This window comes from Ammospiza caudacuta, chromosome 1 (assembly GCF_027887145.1).
Source record: "Ammospiza caudacuta isolate bAmmCau1 chromosome 1, bAmmCau1.pri, whole genome shotgun sequence".
Lineage (NCBI taxonomy): Eukaryota > Metazoa > Chordata > Aves > Passeriformes > Passerellidae > Ammospiza > Ammospiza caudacuta.
In genome coordinates this window covers 149559767-149580190 of record NC_080593.1, presented here as the reverse complement: position 1 = coordinate 149580190, position 20424 = coordinate 149559767, and the positions used below count along the sequence as shown (strand labels likewise).

At 39.7% G+C, this 20424-nt stretch overlaps 1 protein-coding gene across 1 annotated transcript in view; it reads left to right on the top strand.

The window, feature by feature from the left end:
* Positions 1–20015, top strand: part of FAM135B (family with sequence similarity 135 member B) — a 134677-nt gene extending 114662 nt beyond the window's left edge. Inside the window, exons 9-19 of the mRNA XM_058811419.1 lie at positions 87–242; positions 2290–2363; positions 5254–5408; positions 6502–8560; positions 10322–10488; positions 11707–11798; positions 13971–14068; positions 14392–14543; positions 15348–15458; positions 17919–18032; positions 19810–20015. Coding sequence (XP_058667402.1) covers positions 87–242; positions 2290–2363; positions 5254–5408; positions 6502–8560; positions 10322–10488; positions 11707–11798; positions 13971–14068; positions 14392–14543; positions 15348–15458; positions 17919–18032; positions 19810–20015 — 3384 coding nt within the window. The remainder of the gene's footprint in view (positions 1–86; positions 243–2289; positions 2364–5253; positions 5409–6501; positions 8561–10321; positions 10489–11706; positions 11799–13970; positions 14069–14391; positions 14544–15347; positions 15459–17918; positions 18033–19809) is intronic.
* The last annotated feature ends 409 nt before the right edge of the window (positions 20016–20424 follow it).

Genomic DNA, 20424 nt, shown 5'->3' with positions numbered 1-20424 from the left:
TTGTTCCTAAAGGGACTTAATCTGATATACCAACTGATTCTTTTCCATAACATCTTTGATCTCATAATTTCCTTTCTGTCCTTCAGCTGCTGAGCAATCCAGAGAACATAGCAGAGAAGATAAGCAAGGACCTTGCCTGGCTTTGCTCTCACCTCCTGGCCCTGTGGACCCAGTTCCTAGAGGTGGCCACGCTCCATCCAGAAGTCACAGCTTATCTGACTCAGGAACATCACATGCTAAGGGTAATCTTAAAAAGTTAAAAGCAAGTCCAGTAATGGTCACATCTTGATAAACATTAGAGGTTTATTTGGATGTATATTTCCAATCCAATTCTGCCTCTATGATTATTTACATGATATGGGGTGAGCACAACAAGAGTTGAAGAGGAGGGGAAGAAGAGGTGAAACCCAGGATTTGAAATTACAGATTTCAGTTTCTGGAATGAAGATGGTTGAGTTTGTGTGACCCAGGATCCTACATAAAATGAGTAACTGAACACCAGGATTAGACATAGAACAGCAGATGTGTGGGAAGGGGTATATGTCCTTATATCCATAAATCATAAACATTTGATTTAAAAAAAACCCCAACATCACAGTGACAAAAAAAAAATACTATTTCATTTTAACTGGTTTCACAAAACTACCAAAAGGAATATAGATTTGTTTTCTTCCCTGATATATATATAGCTATTTGCCTTTCTCACAATGAAGTGCACACAGCAAAATATTAATATTGTTGATGTTGAAATTGCTTCTTGTACTTGGTAATAAAGAAGGCACAAAACCACTTGTCATTTTAGCAAACATTGTCAGATCTGCTTATCTGATTAGTTCAGCAAGTGTTCTGTCTTCCATCAGGACGTTCTTGGTTATTGACCAGACACCAGCTCAGCACATCACCTGAGCTGAACTCAAAGTCTGATCTAATCATCAGAGCAGGGACAGTGGAGGAAAGGGCAGGATTCACCTTGCATGCATGAGGAGTGTGCAGGGAAGGTATTGACACCTCAGCTCATGCTCTGCTCCTGTCAGTCAGTGGAGGTCAGAGTGACCAGAACAATCTCCTCTGGAGCTCACAAAAATGGGGCATAAAATTCAGGTGGAGGTGGCTGAGTGCCTGGTGCTGAAACTCCTCTGGTTATTCTGTGAGGTCTCCCTTGACTCTGAGGGGACCTGGGTGGTTTTCAGTCAAAGAACCCAACTTGGTGTGTTCCCAGCTCCAGCAAGGTGAATCTCAGCCCCTGGGTTGTTCCAGCCTTGACTGATGCCAACTCTGTTCTTGACCTTTGTCAAATTACATAACTTCATATGCTCTGCTTCCTCCCCATATAAACTGTGTGTAATTACACTTTTTCACCTCTGTAGAATGGTTTGAGAGCCCTAAATGGAAAGTCCTACTGTTAAGACACAGTCTTTTTGAAGGAGTGTTCATCCTTTGTTTAGCAAGGCCATTTGCTGAAGTACAGCTGGGATTTAGGGAAATGCTGAGACGCTCTGACATATGCTTTCCACTGCCATTTTCTGTCCCTGTAACAGAGGTCACTTTTACAATTATTATTAGGAATGTATGGGCTGCAGTTTAACAGCTCAGTACATTTGATTGCATATTATGCTTGATTCACTTAAACTCAAAGCTTATTCCAGGGCAGGTGACAGCCCTGAATTTTTAATAGCTTATTTCACACTCTGTGCTCTGCCTGCCACTTCAGATCCATGGCTCTTTTGTAATTGATTGTCCAACACTGAACATACCTAATGCCCATGAAGGGATTTGAAGAGCTCTCAGTTTGTGAGCATCATGACATAGGCAGGTGTGTTTCTACTGTGATAGGGCTCATTCTCCTCTGGGCTGACATGTAAGACTTCCTTTGCTGTTGTGGTAGTTTGAGAGTCACTGTGGATGTTCCCATAGAAGAGATGATAAATTATGAATTTTTCTAATTTAATACATCACTCCACCACTGCTTTTGCACAGTGGCAAAGGAATAAATCTTCCCAACTTTAACAACACAGGTGAAAATGGTAAATTTGACAGCTTTAAGAAAAGTAGTTAGAAGATGCTGATAACCAAACTTTGATTTATTGTCGAGGGAGTCTTACCCTGCAGCAAAATATGCTACAATAACAGCTGCTTTGTGCTGGGCTGGGAAAATGAAGCAGAATTCAACTCTTTTTTAATGTCAGCATTAATGAATCTGGTCCTGGCAGTCAGTGCTGTGCTCTTAGACTGATGGCACTTGTCACCTTTCAGCAGATCTTAGGTTTAATTTGTGCATCTCTCTCTCAGGTGAGAAGATTCTCAGAAGCCTTCTTCTACACTGAGCACAAGAAACCTGCTGTGCTCATGTTCCAGGAAGGCCTGTAAGTAAACCATCAACACTCCCCTATCTCTGGAATTATTAAAAATTTACTTTAAAATATTTTGCAGTCAAGAACAAGATCTTTCTCTGTAGAGTGTGAAGGAATTTGGTTTGAGAGAGGTCATTGGATCTGTTTTAGCTCCATATTGTAAACCCATTGAAATGAGTTTCAAAAGTGAATGATCAGGCAGGCCCCAGAAATAATTAATTTCTAGCTACATAGATATATATATGTATATGTATATGTATATGTATATGTATATGTATATTTGTATGTATATATATATATATATATATTAGTCTTCAAGTCTTCAATTAACTTCCTAAATCAAATGCACCAGATCCAGCACTGGTCCTTCTAGTGGGAAATACCTGTTGAAAAGCAACAAATCTTAACATTTACAAATTTGCTTTTTACCACCCCAAGCCATTACAAGGTGAATATTTCTTTCTGCTGGACAATTTCTGCTCGTAACCAAATTGTGAAGAGTGAGAAACCAGTCTTAAAGTTATGCCAGGGCAAATCCTGCCCTTGGTTTTAGCCTATGAACCCAAGTGGAGGACTTGGATGATGCTCAGGACCTGACCCCTGAAGGCAGAGTTCAAAGAAGGATGCTCAGATTTGAATTTCTGAGAAATGAAGGTTATCCAGACTATTTGTCACCATGGGCAGATCACAACATTACCAGTGTGAAACCCATCCTTTAGAAGGGGCTGAAAGGCCATGACACAAGGTCCTGTCACAATGATGATTTTTAAGTGAGGCATTTGCCTCTGACCGAGTGCAGAGGGGAAAATTGCTTTTTTCAGAGCTGCCATTGGGGACATTAAGGCTGATTCAGTGTTGATGGAAAGGGCCCTGACTTCATTAATGGATGGGTTGTACAAGGCTGCCTTGTTCTGCCAAATTAGAGCAGCACCATAGCTGCAGCGTCCCAGCTGTGTTCATTTGGTTCTCCCATGTCAGGATTTTAGGGAGCTGAGTACAAGGAAGACCCCATGTCAAGATCCTGGGGTGAGGACACACACACTCATGGCCCTGTTCAAACAAACATAATTCTGCACTGGGGAAAGCCTAATTGCATGAAGTGCTTCTATTTCTCCAGGCAGTCACAGGAGTAGCCCATTTCCTACAGATAAATATCATGTTTTTCTCAGTGGTTATCAAGAAGAGTAAGTATAAAAAAAAAAATTAAAAAAAATATAAAAAAAGAAAAAAAAAGTAAAACAATTATTAATTTGTCTGTGCAGAAAAATTGGTCTATGTAGGCTTCATGGTAGAGCCAAGTTTTCTTCCTGAATATGCTAGATTATGTAAATGGAAAAACAGCTTCTTGGCTTTTAGAGTATTATTGATATTGGGTGTAGTAGTAGGGATTATTGGTTGTGTTCACAAGGTCACCAGCTCAGATGAGTGCTCAGTGTGCCAGTTTCTGTACAACTACCTCAAGCAGTACCTTCTCTCTCCCCGTTTTATTTTCCTCCTTACCAGACAGGAGCTGGTTTTTGCCTCCCATGCTGTTGTGGGTTTGTGTGAAGCTGTGCATGTCTGTGCCTGACAGCATTTGACAGATTAGGCAGAAGAGGACACACCATTCCCAGCAGGCTGAGAGTGGCACAGGGTGGAGGCCTCTAGGAGGTCTCAAACCCTCAGATTTTACAGGCAAAAACATTTCTCCTTGCTCACTTAAATATCAATTATTCATCTTTTTCCAAGGGGTAGGTAATAATCAGACAAGGGATAATGGCTTTAAGATGAAGAACAGATTCAGCTGACCATCAATGAAAATCTTTTTGCCTTATTCTCTGTATTTCATGTTTTCCACATTTTTAGAGACAGATATTTAAGTAGGAAGGCCCATCAGAAATAAAAGTTATTGTATTGATTTTTTTTATAGTCAAACACATATTCACCTGCCAGTTTAGTGTCACATTCACTGAGGAGAGCCAGTTAACATTTTGAATGGCCTAAATGATGGAAACAGATTGCAGGCTACAAAAAAGCCAGAGAGAGACTTTTTACAAGGACACATAGCAATAGGACAAGGGGAATTGGCTTCTAGCTGAAAGAGAGTAGGTTTAGATCAGGTATAAATTCTTTACTGTGAAGGTGGTGGGGCACTGGAATGGTTTATTCAGAAACTCTGTGGCTGCCCCATCCCTGGAATTGTTCAAGGCCAGGTTGAGCAAACTGGTCTGGTGGAAGGTCCCCCTACCCATCCAAGGGGGATAGAACTAAATAATCTTGAAGGTCTTTTCAACCTTCTATGATTCTGACAAGACTCTGACAAGAGGCAGTGGCTGAGCGATGGCCTTAGCTCTTCTAGATTGGTGCATGTGTGAGACAGCTCTCTGTGAGTGCTCTGAGGTCTGATAGAAGTGAGACAGAGGACTTGCCAGGCATCCTTCTTGGCTTTGTTCCTCCCTGTACCGCTCAACCAGATTTTGGATTATTGCTTCCTGCATCTGGGCTTTGAAACCCTGACCACAGCCAGAGTGACAGACCTCATTTCCTGACCAGAAACCAGCTGAGGGATCCAGCCCCAGCCAGCAGCTGAGACCCTTGGGAAGACAGCAATGGGTTATGGCAGCTAGCAGGAGCCTATGACAGTGGGATCTGGAATAATTTCAAAACCACTGAGATTTTTCAAGAAGGGATTGAGCCAGTTGTAGATATTTCTAACTGAGAGATGTAAACCTTCTAAGAGTTCTGGGTACCCCCATCATGCAGTACTGCTTCTCTTTAAACACATTGACTCTGTCCTCAGCCTGAATATCTGGACTTGCAGGACTAATGGAGAAACAGCTCAGTAGAAACAGCACAGTAGAAGCAGCACAGATTGACTCAACAGTTACTGAAGCACTCAATTTGTTTTGTATTTTGCTGCCAGGATCCAGAGCCACGCACAGATTTCTACAGAAATTCGAAATTCGGATTATTTCACCAGCATGCCCCCACTGCCGGCAGAATGCCTGGACATCGACGGGGACTGGAACACACTCCCCGTTATCTTTGAAGATAGGTACACAGACATGCCTTGCAAAGGTGAGTGAAACTCCACAGGGCAGAGCTTCATGAGGCAGCTTGAGCTGAGGGAGGCACTTCCCCAGCTCTGGGTAAAGGATCTCACATCCCTTGGGCTTATGAACTCGGAAAAGAGTGTGACCCTCTAAATAATGCAGCTGAATTTTAGTATTTTCCCTAACAGTAGAGTATTTCCTTCACATTTTTCATCTTGAAATTAAGCTTTCTTTAAAATTAGCTGGAGGAAAAATCTAGAAAGAAAATCAGATCTGTTGGATTCTTGCTATAGTACTAATTTAAAGGAAAAACACTAAACTGATATCCCCACTATGACATCTAGTGGTAAGAAATCTCAGAACAAAACCCCACAGCTACAGTGTAAAGCCCCACACTCCTGAAAAGCAGCATTGCCTTCCAAAAAATATTTTGCCCTTTGAGTACCCAAACCAAATTTTTAATTAAGAATTTTTTTAGTTCCAGAGTTATTTAGTGAAACCTCATAGCCTTACTACCTCTTTTCTTTTCATTTAACCTCTAAAATTACCAAGGAAGCAATATGTATTAATACTATAGGTGTCTAGTGAATATAGTCTGTGTTACAAAATCTTCACTCTTCCACAGTTTTTCTACTGCCTAAATTGTGACAATGTGCATTAAAGATATTTAAATTATTAAAATGAGTACTAAACTGATTCAAAGTAAGAGCTATACTATGAACAATATTGAATGACACCAGGAATACAAAGAAGTGTCCATTTTGTTTTGCTTACCTACAGTCTTAAAACCAACAGTATAGGTACAGCTATACTGAGGAAAGTGTATTTTATTAATATTGTCTTCTTTTGCCTAACTATAGTTGTTCAGTGAGTGCAATTCTTAAATGCACTCTGGCATGTGCATTTGTAATATGCCTTTAATGTATGTATAATTTTTATAATGTAAAATTATAGAATAATATTTTAGAGTTTAAAATCCGTTTTCAAAATCTCCCAATTCTTTGGGATGATTTATTATGCTCTTACAGGTAATACTTTCTTTCTTTCTTTCTTTCTTTCTTTCTTTCTTTCTTTCTTTCTTTCTTTCTTTCTTTCTTTCTTTCTTTTTCTTTCTTTAGATCAGAATTTGGAAGTTTTCCCAGATTTTGAGGTTCCTGCAAATACTCAAGTGGATGTAAAACTGGAAAATGAAGACTGTGCATCAGATGATGCCACTGCAGTAATGAAAGGAGACTTTGAGAAAGACACTCCTGTAATACACACAGACAGGATAAGCAGGAATCCCTCATGCCTACACAGCAGTACTGAAGCTGCTGCTAAGGGTTTAAACCAGCACCCCCCATCTCAGGTATGTACAATAAACAAAGAAGGCCAAAGGAAACCTGAAAATATTTTTGTTTCAAGAGAGGAAACTATTTCTGACTCAGAGCCAGGCAATACAGAACAAATATCAGAAGACCTTAAAACATCCGAGGAAGTTTTATTAAAAGATAATAGACTTGGGGCAGATGTTACCTGTGGAGACACAGAACCCAGCAATAAGGACTCTCACAAACGTGAGCCCACACTTATTGTCAGTGCTCAGCATGAGTGTGGAGCATGTGGAACTGATGGCTTGGAAGACAGCACTGAAATACATGAACTAGATGAATTTGGTCATCCTGAAACTAATTTCACTTCATCTGAGCTTGCACTGAATGAATTGACCAGTCTTGGAAAGCCAGAGGATGCAGACACCAAGGCTCATCTCCCTGTTTTGAAAGCTTTGCCTTCCCACAGCTGTGAAGTGAAATCAGCCACAAAGGAGCCAAGAAGTGAGGAGAGTGAAGAATTCACCCTGATGTCAGGGGTCATAAAAAGATCCTCCTCTATAATATCTGATTCAGGCATTGAGAGTGAACCCAGCTCGGTGGCATGGTCTGATGCTCGCAGCCGCGCCCTGGAGCTGCCCAGTGACCGAGAGATCCTGCACCACCTGGTCCGGAGGCATGCCATCCACCGGAACTCCCTGGAGGGTGGCCACACGGAAAGCAACACCAGCTTGCCCAGTGGTATCCAGGCATCGCTCACATCCATCAGCTCTTTGCCCTTTGAGGAAGAGGAGAGGGAAGTGGAGCTTACCAAGCTGACCAAATCTGTCTCTGCCCCTCAGATCAGCAGCCCAGAGGAGCCCCCGGAGGAGGTGGATATATCAAAACACAGCGAAGCCACCTCAGGAGATTCAGATCACAACTTAAGAAGCTGCATGGAAACAGACGATAAAGATGGAAAAATAATCATGGACTTTTCTGAGTGTCAAATGACCACTGAAAGTGGACAAATAGAACACAGAAGACATGCCAATCCCCTCCTCAAACACAGTAGCAGTAACACTGAGTTACAAGGGAATGAGGAGAAAGGTTTTCCAGAGACTTGCTGTAGTTTGGAAAATACAAGACCACCCAGCTGTCCGAAGCAGCTCCAAGTGAATGTCTCTGAGTGCCTGTCACTGGAGAGCAATGGTGAGTGCAGCTTAAAAACACCAAGGGCTTGTAATTACTTGGACAAAAATATAGATAAGGTTGACACAGGCATTGAGGATCCAAAGGATAAACTTAAGCCGGACAGTTTAAAGGTACAACAGGGCTCTTCCAAGAGTAGAATTTCAGGAGAGGAGAGTTTTTCACAGAGCATAAAAGTGGTACCAGATTTTTGCTATCCTGTTACAGCTCCTTCAGACACTTCCACTGAATTTGGCTCACTGCGAGGAGAATGTGGCAGCTCCCTCGCTGATGGGAGCCCAGCAGTGTGTGCAGAAATGCAGGGCTTGCAAGAAATTGAGCTCAATGACTCACCTGCCTCAGCAGACCCTGCATCAGGGGCCCACCAGGCTGAACGTCCTCAGGAACCCAACAGCCAAGAGAATAAACTTGTAGCGAACGGCACCGGGTTTCCTTTGGCCGCGACAGAGGGAGTGGCCCTGGAAAGCAGAAAGGCTGCTGATGTGGTTAACATGTCCATCTCTTGCACAGCCACCTGTCTTCCCTTTTCTTCCGTTCTCAAAGAGACCCCTGCCATGGCGGGCTCCTCGGCAAAGCAGGCTGCGTTCCCCATCACACGCCAGCCGCTGGGCTCCTTCGGAGTCGTCTGTCCTAATTCAGACGAGATGGACGAAGAGACCAACGAAAGGATGCTGAAGTAAGAATAACTAATTACTTCATTAATGTAGCTGTAATGCTGAGAGAACTTGACACAGTTCAGGACCCTAATGCACTAGGCATACAGGAAGCTTGCATTTGAGACAGTTGCCTGAGGAATTTCAGTATAAATAATCCAAACAGACAAATGGTTCATATAGAATGAATTATCTAAATAGACAGGAAGGATGAAAACATAGGGAGACTGAGACTGCCAGAGACATCAGGTCCTTAATTCTCATGAAAAGCAGTGGGATTTAGCTATCTAAGTAATCTTTGAGAGCTGATCCTCCTTCCTGAAATCAAGGTTATGCACACCAGAGTATCGATCCCTGATAGTTCACTGTGGAAGTGCCACAGACTGTTTTACTCCTCTGCTTTAATAATTCAATTCAGTAGCTAAACTATGAAATGGGGAATTCAGATAGGCTGATTTGTCTCAACTTCACCTTCTCAAACTGGAAGAATGGGAGAATTGAAGCCATGGATAGCTGGAGAAGAGGCATTATTTTTGTTTCTTGCTTCATTGCCCAATACAAAAATGCCGCATTGTGACCTTGACGTCACATGGGCCCGTTTCACAGATTGGCACACTAGCACTTATATTTGTCCAGTGTAGTTGGGTGTCTCTTCTGTGTTGATGAAAAACAGTAGCTTTGAAATTTCTCAGTCCATTCAGCTGCCCAAAATGTTGGCTGTCTGCATGTACATTCATTTTCAACCCAAGATTTTGTTTTTATTCTTTTGAAAGAGTCCTGAAGTTTTATACACCATGCTTAAGTCCTGACAAATCTAAGCACAGAATTTGTTTCCTCATTGTGAAACACAACATTTGAGCATGTATTCGTCCATATGAATTCAAGGCTTCCAGATTCGTGGCCCAAAAGCTATTTTTTTCATTCTTCTGTCCTCTTAAAATTAGTTGGACTGATGTAAGTAATTGCTCATTATTGGACTTGAGTACCTTAGAGGTCTTTTCCAATCTCAATGATTCTGTGATTATATCAGGTTGCCTTAAGAGATCCCCAAGCTTTAAAGGTTATATCTCCAAAGCTTGTCCTTCCCAGTTTTCTACTTAATTCTGCACTTACATTGTGACTATTGATTCCTAAATTATCTGGATAAGTTTTAATGAGTAAAAAAGCCATTTGGCATCTTCAGGCAGCAGAATGCTTCAGGATGAATTGAGTGTCAAATTTTAGACCTTTAGTAGGAAAGGTGTTAATTATTTCAGCATTGAGATGTTCTTCTAAATTCTACTAAATTGTTTCAAAATAATCTAAAATCAAATTAACCCCAAAATATCTACCACATGAGGTGCATCCCTTACCTCTGGCATAAGGAAGAGTGAAAGGACCTTCTACCTGACTATAAGTGCATCTGATGGTAGAAAAATTATACATTTTGCATTTCAGTAACTATAAGGCCAATGACATTGTTAAGAGGTAAAATTGTTAATTCTGTACCTGTCTCATTTTATGAGCTACCAGAATATTATTTTTTGCTACTCTTTCATTCCTTTGGCAATTGTGAGTTGCTAATGCACTTTAGTTTTTCCCTTTATGTAGACAAATTACAAAGAAACAGAGTTTATTCCCTTCATTCTGACTTCTCTTGGTCCTAATAAATAAGGAATTGCATCCAGATCTCTACTTGAAAGTTGAAAACATAATTTCTTGCAAAGACAAGCCTCCTCATTTCTAGTTTGAAGGTTTGTTGCTGACCACTCAGTTCTATTGTGATTAACTAATGTATTCTCCAGTTTTTATCAGGCCAAAGAAAAATTTAAAAAAGAAATGAAGATTGAAGGATTTCTGTACAGTGACTTATCTGTACTAGCTTCTGATATCCCATATTTTCCACCAGAGGAAGAGGAAGAAAATTTGGAAGATGGAATTCACCTGGTTGTCTGTGTCCATGGATTGGATGGTAAGGCCAGGAAGAATTGCTATTTGTAAGTCATTTTGGTGTAAATTACGAAAAAGGACAGATGTTCAGCAAGTATTAAAGAATGGAGAATTTAAGAATTTGTATTAGCTAGGTATTTATTCCTTATTATGCTATTTGGTCCATTGTAATAAAGAATCCATGAGAATATTAAATATTGCTGCTAATATATGGGGTCCTGCTATCTGTTGTTGTGTTTTGGTTTTTTGGGTTTTTTTTGTTTTTTTTTTTTTTAACAGCAATCTACACCAAAGCACATCAGTCCTCCTGTGAACAGGAAGAGTGCATTGCAGTAACTCCTTGTCTTTCCACAGATGCTTGTTTTGCAGCATGTCCCCAGGAGGGAAATGTTTTTTAAACCCCCAAAACACTGTTATAGATTAGATAGAGGCTGACTTTATAAAGTGAGAGAATAAAAGTCATTCTTCACTGCAGAGGAAGCAGGTCTTGGGGTTTTTAATGTATATGCTTTCTAAGCAGGAAATAGTTATGTTAAATGTAAACTTTCTCTTGACAAATTATTAATATCAATTAGAAAGGTGTAGATGTTAACACTGAAACTACAGAGAAAAAGTGGTAGAGGCTCTGATATTTAAAAAAACAGAAAAAGTAAAACAAACTCTGGCTTGTGCCAGGACTGTTTGCCATTTAGCATCTCAGTAGCAGGAATGCCCTTCTCATTAGGTAGTGGTACTTTCTTTACCCACAAAAATTTCAGAAGACTTTGAAATTTCCTAGTACAGAATGAGACAGTTCTCAAAATATTAGGAGTCTGATAGTATTTGAGCACCAGTTCTAACTGTGAATACATGAGATGGGCCACTCTGCATCTGAAGGTACAGCCCTACAGCCCAGCACAGGTATTGAGGTGTCCCTGGGGGCCTCACCTGAGCTTGTTGTCTTTTTGTCTTACTTCTGCTATTCAGCAAATAGAGGGCAGATTTATTCTGGACCTGATCTTTGCCCTTTCTAACCCACTATTTATGCAGTCCCCACAGCAGCAGGTGAGGCCCAGTCCACCTGGGCAGGCTGTGGGAATTTCTGTTCTCTTGCTGTTTCAATGCATGATCCTGAGGTGTGATGATGTTCTTAGCAGCACTTAGCAAGAGCTCCATGGTGTCAAGGTTGTTGTGTTAAATTAACTATATATTGGTTACTTTTCTGTTGGATTGCATCTTATAAAATACCATTTGTTCCTAGGTAACAGTGCAGATCTGCGGCTGGTAAAGACTTTTATTGAACTGGGACTTCCTGGTGGAAAACTGGACTTCCTAATGTCTGAAAGAAATCAGGTAGAGCAGAGCTAATTTCTGTCTTCCTTTCGATTGCTGAAATAGTGCCTTCAGCAAAAGCCTTTTCACCACCTGAGTGAAACAAAAGCCCTGGGGAATTCAGGGAGTTTTATGTAGTATTTAGTGCAAAGGCTTGATTCTATTCCTGTCTAATTTGATAGGGTGTTCAAACCTATTGGAAAATATCCCTGGCATTAAAGTCAAAGGCAATGACATTAGCAGTAATAGGACTAGACCTTAGAGGAAAAAAATGGATTTATCCTGCCAGTTTGCAAACTTGGCAGCCTGGTGCCTCTGCAGCACAGCACCAACAGAAAGCAGCAAGTTTAGTGGTGCTAAATTCTTTGAGGATGTGGAATATCCAGCAGGTGTCAGCTCCCTTTGCTGAGAATGAAAGAGAAAGATTCTTTGCTGCATCAGCCATTGTTTCTCCTGTTGCAGTGTTTGTGGGATTTATTTCCTTGAATGATAAAGAAATGTCTTCCAGAAAAATTGATTGCTGGTCTAGGTAGAGAAACAGAAATGAATCCTGTGCTTTGCTTGGCAGTGGAGCCATATTTACGACCAAAGGCCTAACTTTATGCAAAAGATAAGGATTTCCATTGTGCAGTCAGAAACATTATTCTGATTTATGAGTACCTGAGAAACCTGAGTTAAAACTTTCTAACCTTGTTTGTTCAAAAGCTTTTATATTTTGAAGTGGCTGGTTGGTGTTCCTGTGTGAACTTGCCACTTCCAGCGCGCAGCTCTGTCAGCAGCAGAACTGGAGAGTGAATGTAAGCAAGGTGAAAATAGTCAGGAGACCACTTCACACTTCCATCAAGGCCTCTTCCAAGAGAAGAGAATGTTTTCAGAGAATGAAACATACAATATTTTTATTTCTCCAGAGTCCATAATGGAAACTATTTAGAGATCTTATTGTCTGAGAAAGTGGGGAAGTTCTCACAGCACTGGAAGTGGAACCTAGGTGACTTGATGGCTATTTTAATGTTATAAAGCATCTCATCACTGTTTTTCCCTTCTCTGAGAACCACACTGAAAATGACCCAAGAAACCAGTCATTTAGCTGGTTTGCTTTATAGAGAAAAATTCAAACCACTTTTTAGGCATTTATTTGTGATGCATTTGACAAGCTCAGTCAGGCTGAAATGATAGTAAAGAATGGAGATATAATCAGGTCAAATATGACACTTGACATATTTTGGTTATGATTAACATTCAGGCTGATATTCTTGCACTTTTAAACAACATGAAAGGTTTGGGATAATGAGCCTAGGAGGAAATCATTAATTATCAATGCAGACAAAACAGGCAGAAGGTTACTGGACTGTTTTTAGTTTATGAGAATATTTATTTTAAGTCTGTGCTGCAAAGTGAATATCGACATGTTTTCCTGTGCAAGAGCTGCAATTAGCAAGATGAGTTGTGTCACAAAAGCATTAATTACTCATAGGTTTCAAAAGCATTAATTACTCATATCTTTACTCTGAATAGCTGTTCCAACATTTGATGATTGTTTTGTGGCATCTCATTAGTTAGGAGTTTGATTTAGAGTCCTGTTGGATTGCCAAATTACAAAGTTCTGGATAAGATCTGCCTGTAATTGTATAGACTGGAAATATATTGCTTGTTTTATTGTCTCACAACTGGCGGTACTGTTGCAAGCAACAAATTATTCGTCTGTCTCTTGCACTCATTCTCTTACTGATGACTGTTGAATAACAAATAACACACAGCATTTTATTGAGATGGCCAAATAATTTTGTGATTACATCCTTAGCATCAACATAACCCTCATGTCAAAGTATAACCAGGTAAAGTATTTTATTGCAGTAATCTGTTGAAGCCTAAATGCCAAAAGCTTTTCTTTCATGTGCAGACCTTGGTATCTAGAGCAGCTGAGTATTGGCAGCTCTCACCAGTGTCAAGTCAGGCTGCTTTAGCATCATACTTATGATTCTGGAATCACTCAGCAACCTCTCTCAAAGGAGAACTTCAGTTTAAAATAGGAACTAGAGACTGATAAAAATCTCTCTTCTTCCCCCTTGAGCATGTAAAAAGAAAATTTGCACTGGTTTTTTACATTTCTGCTTGAATTTGACTTCAAAAATAACATCAGTCTGCAAGAGGTGTAATATATTTTAATTCATAACTCATTTAATTTTTCAACAGACTGATACATTTGCTGATTTTGATACAATGACTGACCGATTATTGGATGAAATTATTCAGCATATCCAGTTGTACAACCTCTCCATATCCCGAATAAGGTAAGCCTTATTAAATAGCAAATAGTGTGCAACTGCTTGAGTTACATGAGCAACACTGAGTAAATTAGCTTTTCCTAAGGTGCCCTGTGTCAAAAGCCATTGAATCAGTGATATTTTTACATTCTTACAGATGAGAATGAAAGCAAAAGATTCTTATGAAAGAGAATCTTGTAGGCTGAAAAAATCATTAAATGATAACTAAAGGATCTTATTGAAAGTCCTGACAGAGTCCTCCCTCCAGAGCCATTTGTGCCATCTTTGTGTTTATTTCAAAGCAAACACAGATGGGTTTCCTATTAATGTAATTATTATTTTCCCAACAGTTTTATTGGACATTCCCTTGGTAATGTCATCATTCGATCTGTACTAACTCGCCCCAGGTTTCGCTATTACCTCAACAAGTTACATACCTTCCTGTCCCTCTCTGGGCCTCACCTGGGAACCCTTTACAACAACAGCACTTTGGTTAGTACAGGTAAGAGTTGATGGGAAAGTTGACTGGCTGTGGGCCACATCAGAGTGCATGAGAGGGCAACAACTGGATGTAGGATTTTATTGTATATGACTTGTACCTTGAAGTTTGGGAAAATATTTGATGAAGACTTCAAACCTTCAAACTTCAGAAAACAAATTTAAATTTTAATATCTACAAGGTCCATCATATTTCTCCCTGGAAAGCTCAGGGCTGTGCAGCAGTGAGAGATGAACCTTAGTTTCCACTTAGTCTCCCACTTCTCTGTTGCAAATAAAGAGAGGCATCTCCATGAAAAAGATGGAGATGAAAAAGAGACATTATTATGGAACTGGAATGTCCCACGTTTCAGTCTTCCTGAATATTTTTCTGACTACCATGAGACAACCACAGAATCATAGAATAGTTTGGGTTGGAAGGGCCCTTAAAGATCATCTAGTTCCACCCCTGCTATGAGCAGGGACATCCCCAATTAGAACAGTTTGCTCCAAGCCTTGTTCAACCTGACCTTGATTATTTCCAGGCATGAGACATTTGCCACCTCTCTGGGAAACATTTTCCAGCACCTCACACCATCATTATAAAGAATTTCTTCCTTATATGTAGCCTAAATCTACCCTCTTTTAGTTTAAAACTGTTGCCTCTATCCTGTGAGACCCTTAGACTTTTCTCCCTGTTAATTAGGAGTGTAAGAACAAACAAGACTTCTAGAAAATTATAGTGCTATCCTTACTATAGGCACACGTCTTTAACTCTCCTGCTTGATGATTTAGGAAGGATAAAAATATGCACCAATTTTCATTCCAGGTCTATGGCTAATGCAGAAGTTAAAAAAATCAGGGTCACTTTTGCAACTGACCTTCAGGGACAATGCGGATCTACGCAAGTGTTTCCTCTATCAGCTCAGCCAAAAAACGGGTGAGTGGGGCTTGATGAGACTTGCAAACGCCAAGGGCTATTCCATGGGCTTGTGCAGGATTGACCTATTCTCCAGGGAGCTAAGGAAATCTGCATTTTGTTAATGATCTTTCTTTAAACATGCTTTTTTGAAGGGCTGCCCTGTCTAAAATCTAATATCAATTTCATCTGCGCATTTTTTCTGTGAAAGTTATCAGATAACGTCTTTGCCAAACTGTTAGCGTTAAATAAGACCTTCGTGCTGTAGTAAACATGCACCTGAGTTTATATTCTGTGAGAAAGAAACATCATTCTTGACCAGCCATCATTCCTTAATTTATGCTATGAGATGAAAGCCATTTTTCCTTTTTTATTATTTTTTTGTAAGTTTAACATCTCTTGTCTCTGGGAAATATGACTCTGTGAGATGAAGAGCAAATTTTATTTATGTCTATACTGACACTTCTGTACTACAGAGATGTATGGCGTCACACTAGAAAAATTATGTCTGAATAGAGAATCTTTTCTCCTATTCTTTAGTCTGTCATGAATAAATTAAATAAATCAGGTGTTTCTTGAGAAAAGAATGCAAGCGTGATCCTTCTGTTGAAGCAGCTGTTTTCTTTTAAGTTATTTTTAATATTGAGTGTGAGCAAACTGGTGCTAAGTAGGTAGTGACAAGGTCACTACTTGAAGTTTAATCCTTTTCTCATACTTTTGTACACTGCTAATAGGAAACAAAGACTATGTTAATATAAATAGAACATCTAAATCTCACAGATATGCTACATAACTCAATCAATGACAGGAATTTGATGCAAATTGGTGTTATTTGAATTTTCCCTTTGATTCCCTAGTTCTTATTTCCATGGAATATAGTTGATAACTGCTTTACTACCGTCAAGTTAAAATAAAATTGCGTCTACACAAAAAGTTCATTTTAACTTCCCAAGCAATGAATTCCCAAGCATGTGTAGTGAGTCAAAGCAATTTGCTGCTTGTTAGCTTGGTAGACTGGAGATATAAGAGGCTATAAATGCATGTGCTGTCCTTGAAAGTGGAGAAAGCAGAAATTTAAATGTGAAGAGAATTGTCTGTAAAGTCAGAATCACCTGGATAGATGTTTAGGCAAAATATCTGAAGATATAGACATGTCCATATGTGAACATATGAGCTGGCATACTGATTCTATAGAGAGATGTCCCTACCCTGGCATCCTGCTCCCAAAAGAAGTGGGGAGAACCTACAGAAGGAGAAATGCCAGAAGCAGTGCTGTGCTTACATTGCCAGATGACTCTTTAAGCCTCCACAATTTCTGGCTTTCTTATTAAAGTAGAAGTCCCTGCTACCTTTCAATCTCCTTAACAAATGTTCCTCATGCTTGTTGTGAAAATAAAAATCAAAACAAAATCCACAATAAAATATTCTTCCCTGTTGAACCTCTTCACACAAGGTTTTAGTTATGGTAACACTCACTGGGGCTTCTATCTTTTACTTCAGACTGAATTTGCAGACTCAGTTGGTTTGATTGCACAAGAAGAAAATGATAAACACTTTAAGACAGGTTTTGTAAAGGCAGCCAGCAGGACTTTTCATTGTGGTGGTGATGGTCAGATTTTCTATGACAGTCTAGAAATCATAGTTGTGGAATCATAGAGACATGGATGGGCCTTCAAGATCATCTGGCTCCAATCCCCTGCAATGGGCAGGGACTCCTTCCACTAGACCAGGCAGCTAAAAGCCCCATCCAGCCTGGCTCTGGTTCTGGACCCCTTTCCCATAAGAGAGAGGGAAAGATGAAGGACAAACACAAAGCTCTTCTGTGTTCAGGATATTCTCTGAACAAGTAGGTTACGTCATCAATATCCATTTTCTTGCATTTCTGTTAAATGTGGGTGATGGAGAGCTCAAGTGACCATAGACAGGTCAAACAGCAGGAGCTCATCAGTGGCCCCATTAGCTCCAGGGAAGAGGCAGGATTTAGGGTATTCAGTTGATGTACCAGCAGTGTGGATTTGTCCAGTGACTGATGCAAACAGGGACTGGATGGACCCTAAGACTCATTCAACACCAATGTAACAGTGTGATATTATAGCAATTCTTTTTCTTCTCTATTTTGTTTGAGAATTTTAATAATTTATGGTGTTATTTTTGAACTTGATCCTGTTTAGAGGTATAAATATTTGCAAGAATAAGGTTTTAATGAAAGGTTTTTTTTTACAGACAGTCCTTACTTTTCCTTGTTGACATACAATTAATATGTGTGTGTTGATAAGTAACAAATAGTTCACAGAAGCAACATAAATGTGTATAAGCTGTTATGAATATTTTTAATATTCTGTTGCATGTTTTAATAATTATAATCTATTTTGCACTGTAGGTTTTCAAAAGCCTTTGAACATGAAATAATCATGCTGACAATGTATTATTTTTCATCACTGTGCTTAATTGTGATTAATGTATTTAATATGTTTGCCACAGGTCTTCAGTACTTTAAAAATGTTGTGTTAGTGGCCTCACCCCAAGACAGATACGTACCTTTTCATTCAGCAAGAATAGAAATGTGCAAAAATGCACTTAAGGACAGACACACAGGTATGTTTAAGTTCTTTTATATATTCCCAAGGCTGCTGAAGAATTGCATTTCTGTGCAACTGAGGTCATTACATTAGAAGGGTTTTTCATCAACATGATGAAAACTGAAATGTTTATTTGATAAGGAAGAAAGTGTTCGTTTCCCACAGGAAATTACTGAAATCAATAAAAGAAGCTTTTCAAGAAGCTCTTTTCCTGATGAAAACAAATTTCAATCAGGTCATAATCAAAGGTTTCTTACTGCTTCCTCCCCTTCCCTCTAATTTTTTTTTTAGGTGATAGAACTAGCTCTTGACAATGTTTTAATGTAGTCTACTGATTTACGTGTACTGTCTCCCCTTTCTTTCACATAATGAAATCTTTCTCAACACATACAAAGTAAGGAGGGTTTCCCTTTGTTTGTAATAGAGTTTAAATGGCTGCAAGATAATTTAAGGGACAGATCTAAAATCATATTTTTTGTAATAAAATCTGTAAAACAAATCAGGACTCACACCACCAGAGGCCCTCCTGTGAGCTCAGGCTGTGTGTATTGCTTTTGTTATTAGCAGTCTTGTTCATTTATAAAATGTTTCATGGCCTCAGTTTGTTGCCACATCCAGGAATAATGTTCAGTGCAATTTCATACCCATTTCATATACGTGATTACTTAGAAATGGAGGTATTCTTTGGAAGCAGAAAGAGACACACAGGCCCAATAATCAGCATAGTTGCCTTCACACCTCTTACTTAAATGACAGCTCTTTCTACCTACTTCAGACATTAATTAAAAGGAAATTCTTCAACTCACCTACAGTGGTTGTTCCTTGGGTACATATTTATCTAATAGGAGGGAGATCATTACATTTATCAATACATCAGATCATTTATCTGCAAATGTTTCCTGAGCCATTGTTTCTGCCCCTATAAACACCTCAACTATCTCTACATTATTCCTTTCCTGCATTAGAATCAGCAGAGAAATCCAAATGGACTTGTGTCATGCCAGACCCTCTCACATTTGAATTTATAGCCAGTATGAGTCCAACCCCACTCCCTTAAAAGAAGCATGAGCATTTTCTTCACTGACAGAGGAAAGGCTGAGGATGTCCCAGGCTCATGCTAAGCAGCTTCAGCAGACCCCTCCTCATGGCCAGTGCCTCCATTAGATGAGCACTATATGGCTGAATGTGGCCCATGTTGATGGAGTGACAAAACTGTCCTTTGTCTCCTAAAAAAGGAAAAAAGCCCAGATGTTTCTTTCCTCAATTAGGTAAAAAGACACCTCATAGGACCTTGGGGACTTCACCTCAAACTTAAGGATAGCCAATTGGACAGAAGCCAGAAAGTCCCACCTAAGCAATTTATTAGAAAAGGAAGAGAACAAAGAAACGAATGGCTTTTGTGGGGTATTTTACCAGGAACAAGAACCTTTTGCACTTGGCTCAGGCTTTCTCTGTAAAGAGTTTTTTTTATTTTGCCTTATATTAAAACTTTTCTGTTTCCAACACGACCACAGAAGCCGTCCTGCTGATTTTATGCCTTCTAAGGTAGCTGAGGTATCTTGGGTGTGATATAAATCTCCAAGAGCTTATAAGACCTAGCTCGAAGAAACCATATATCAGAGCACCACTCTGGTATACCTGGCAAATCTTTGAACTGGATTGCTGTCTCTTTCATTTATTTTGGCCTTGCTTCCATTTTCCTTCTTACTGAGACTGTAATTAAATGAAACTGGAAGAAAAGAGAGGATCTGGGAGCTTTGGTGTGTAGTTGTGATATCTCAACCCTTTTTCAGGTCCTGTTTACGCAGAAATGATCAACAACCTTCTCCAGCCTTTGATTGGGGCCAAGGACTGCACGTTGATCAGACACAACGTGTTTCACGCTCTGCCTAACACCGCCAACACGTTGATAGGCCGGGCTGCCCACATCGCCGTGCTGGACTCCGAACTTTTCCTGGAGAAGTTTTTCCTCGTGGCAGGACTCAACTACTTCAAATAGTGCCTGAAGTACGGGGTAACAGAGGCCAACCTTTCCATTGGGTGGAGGACACTTCCTTAGCCAACAGAGTGCAATGTTAGAAATGAGATCAGGTGGGACTTCCAAACTTTCCATTTCCATTTCTCTTTTGGAGAATAAAGTGCTATGGCTTTAAGGCATTCAAGCTTCCAAGTATTGGTGCTTTTGGAAGAAATAAATTTTCCTCTTCAGTTTCTATGTTTTTTGTCCACATAAAGACATGAGCCACTTCTGAAGTACAGAATCAGAATAAGAAGGTTAATTCTCTAAATGTGATTGGACCAATATAATTCCCATTTCTTCTGAATATTAAACCAGGAATTTGTCTGTCCTTGATTTACTGTATTAACAAAGCTCTACATTTGTAGCACTTTTGGGGTAGGTAACACAC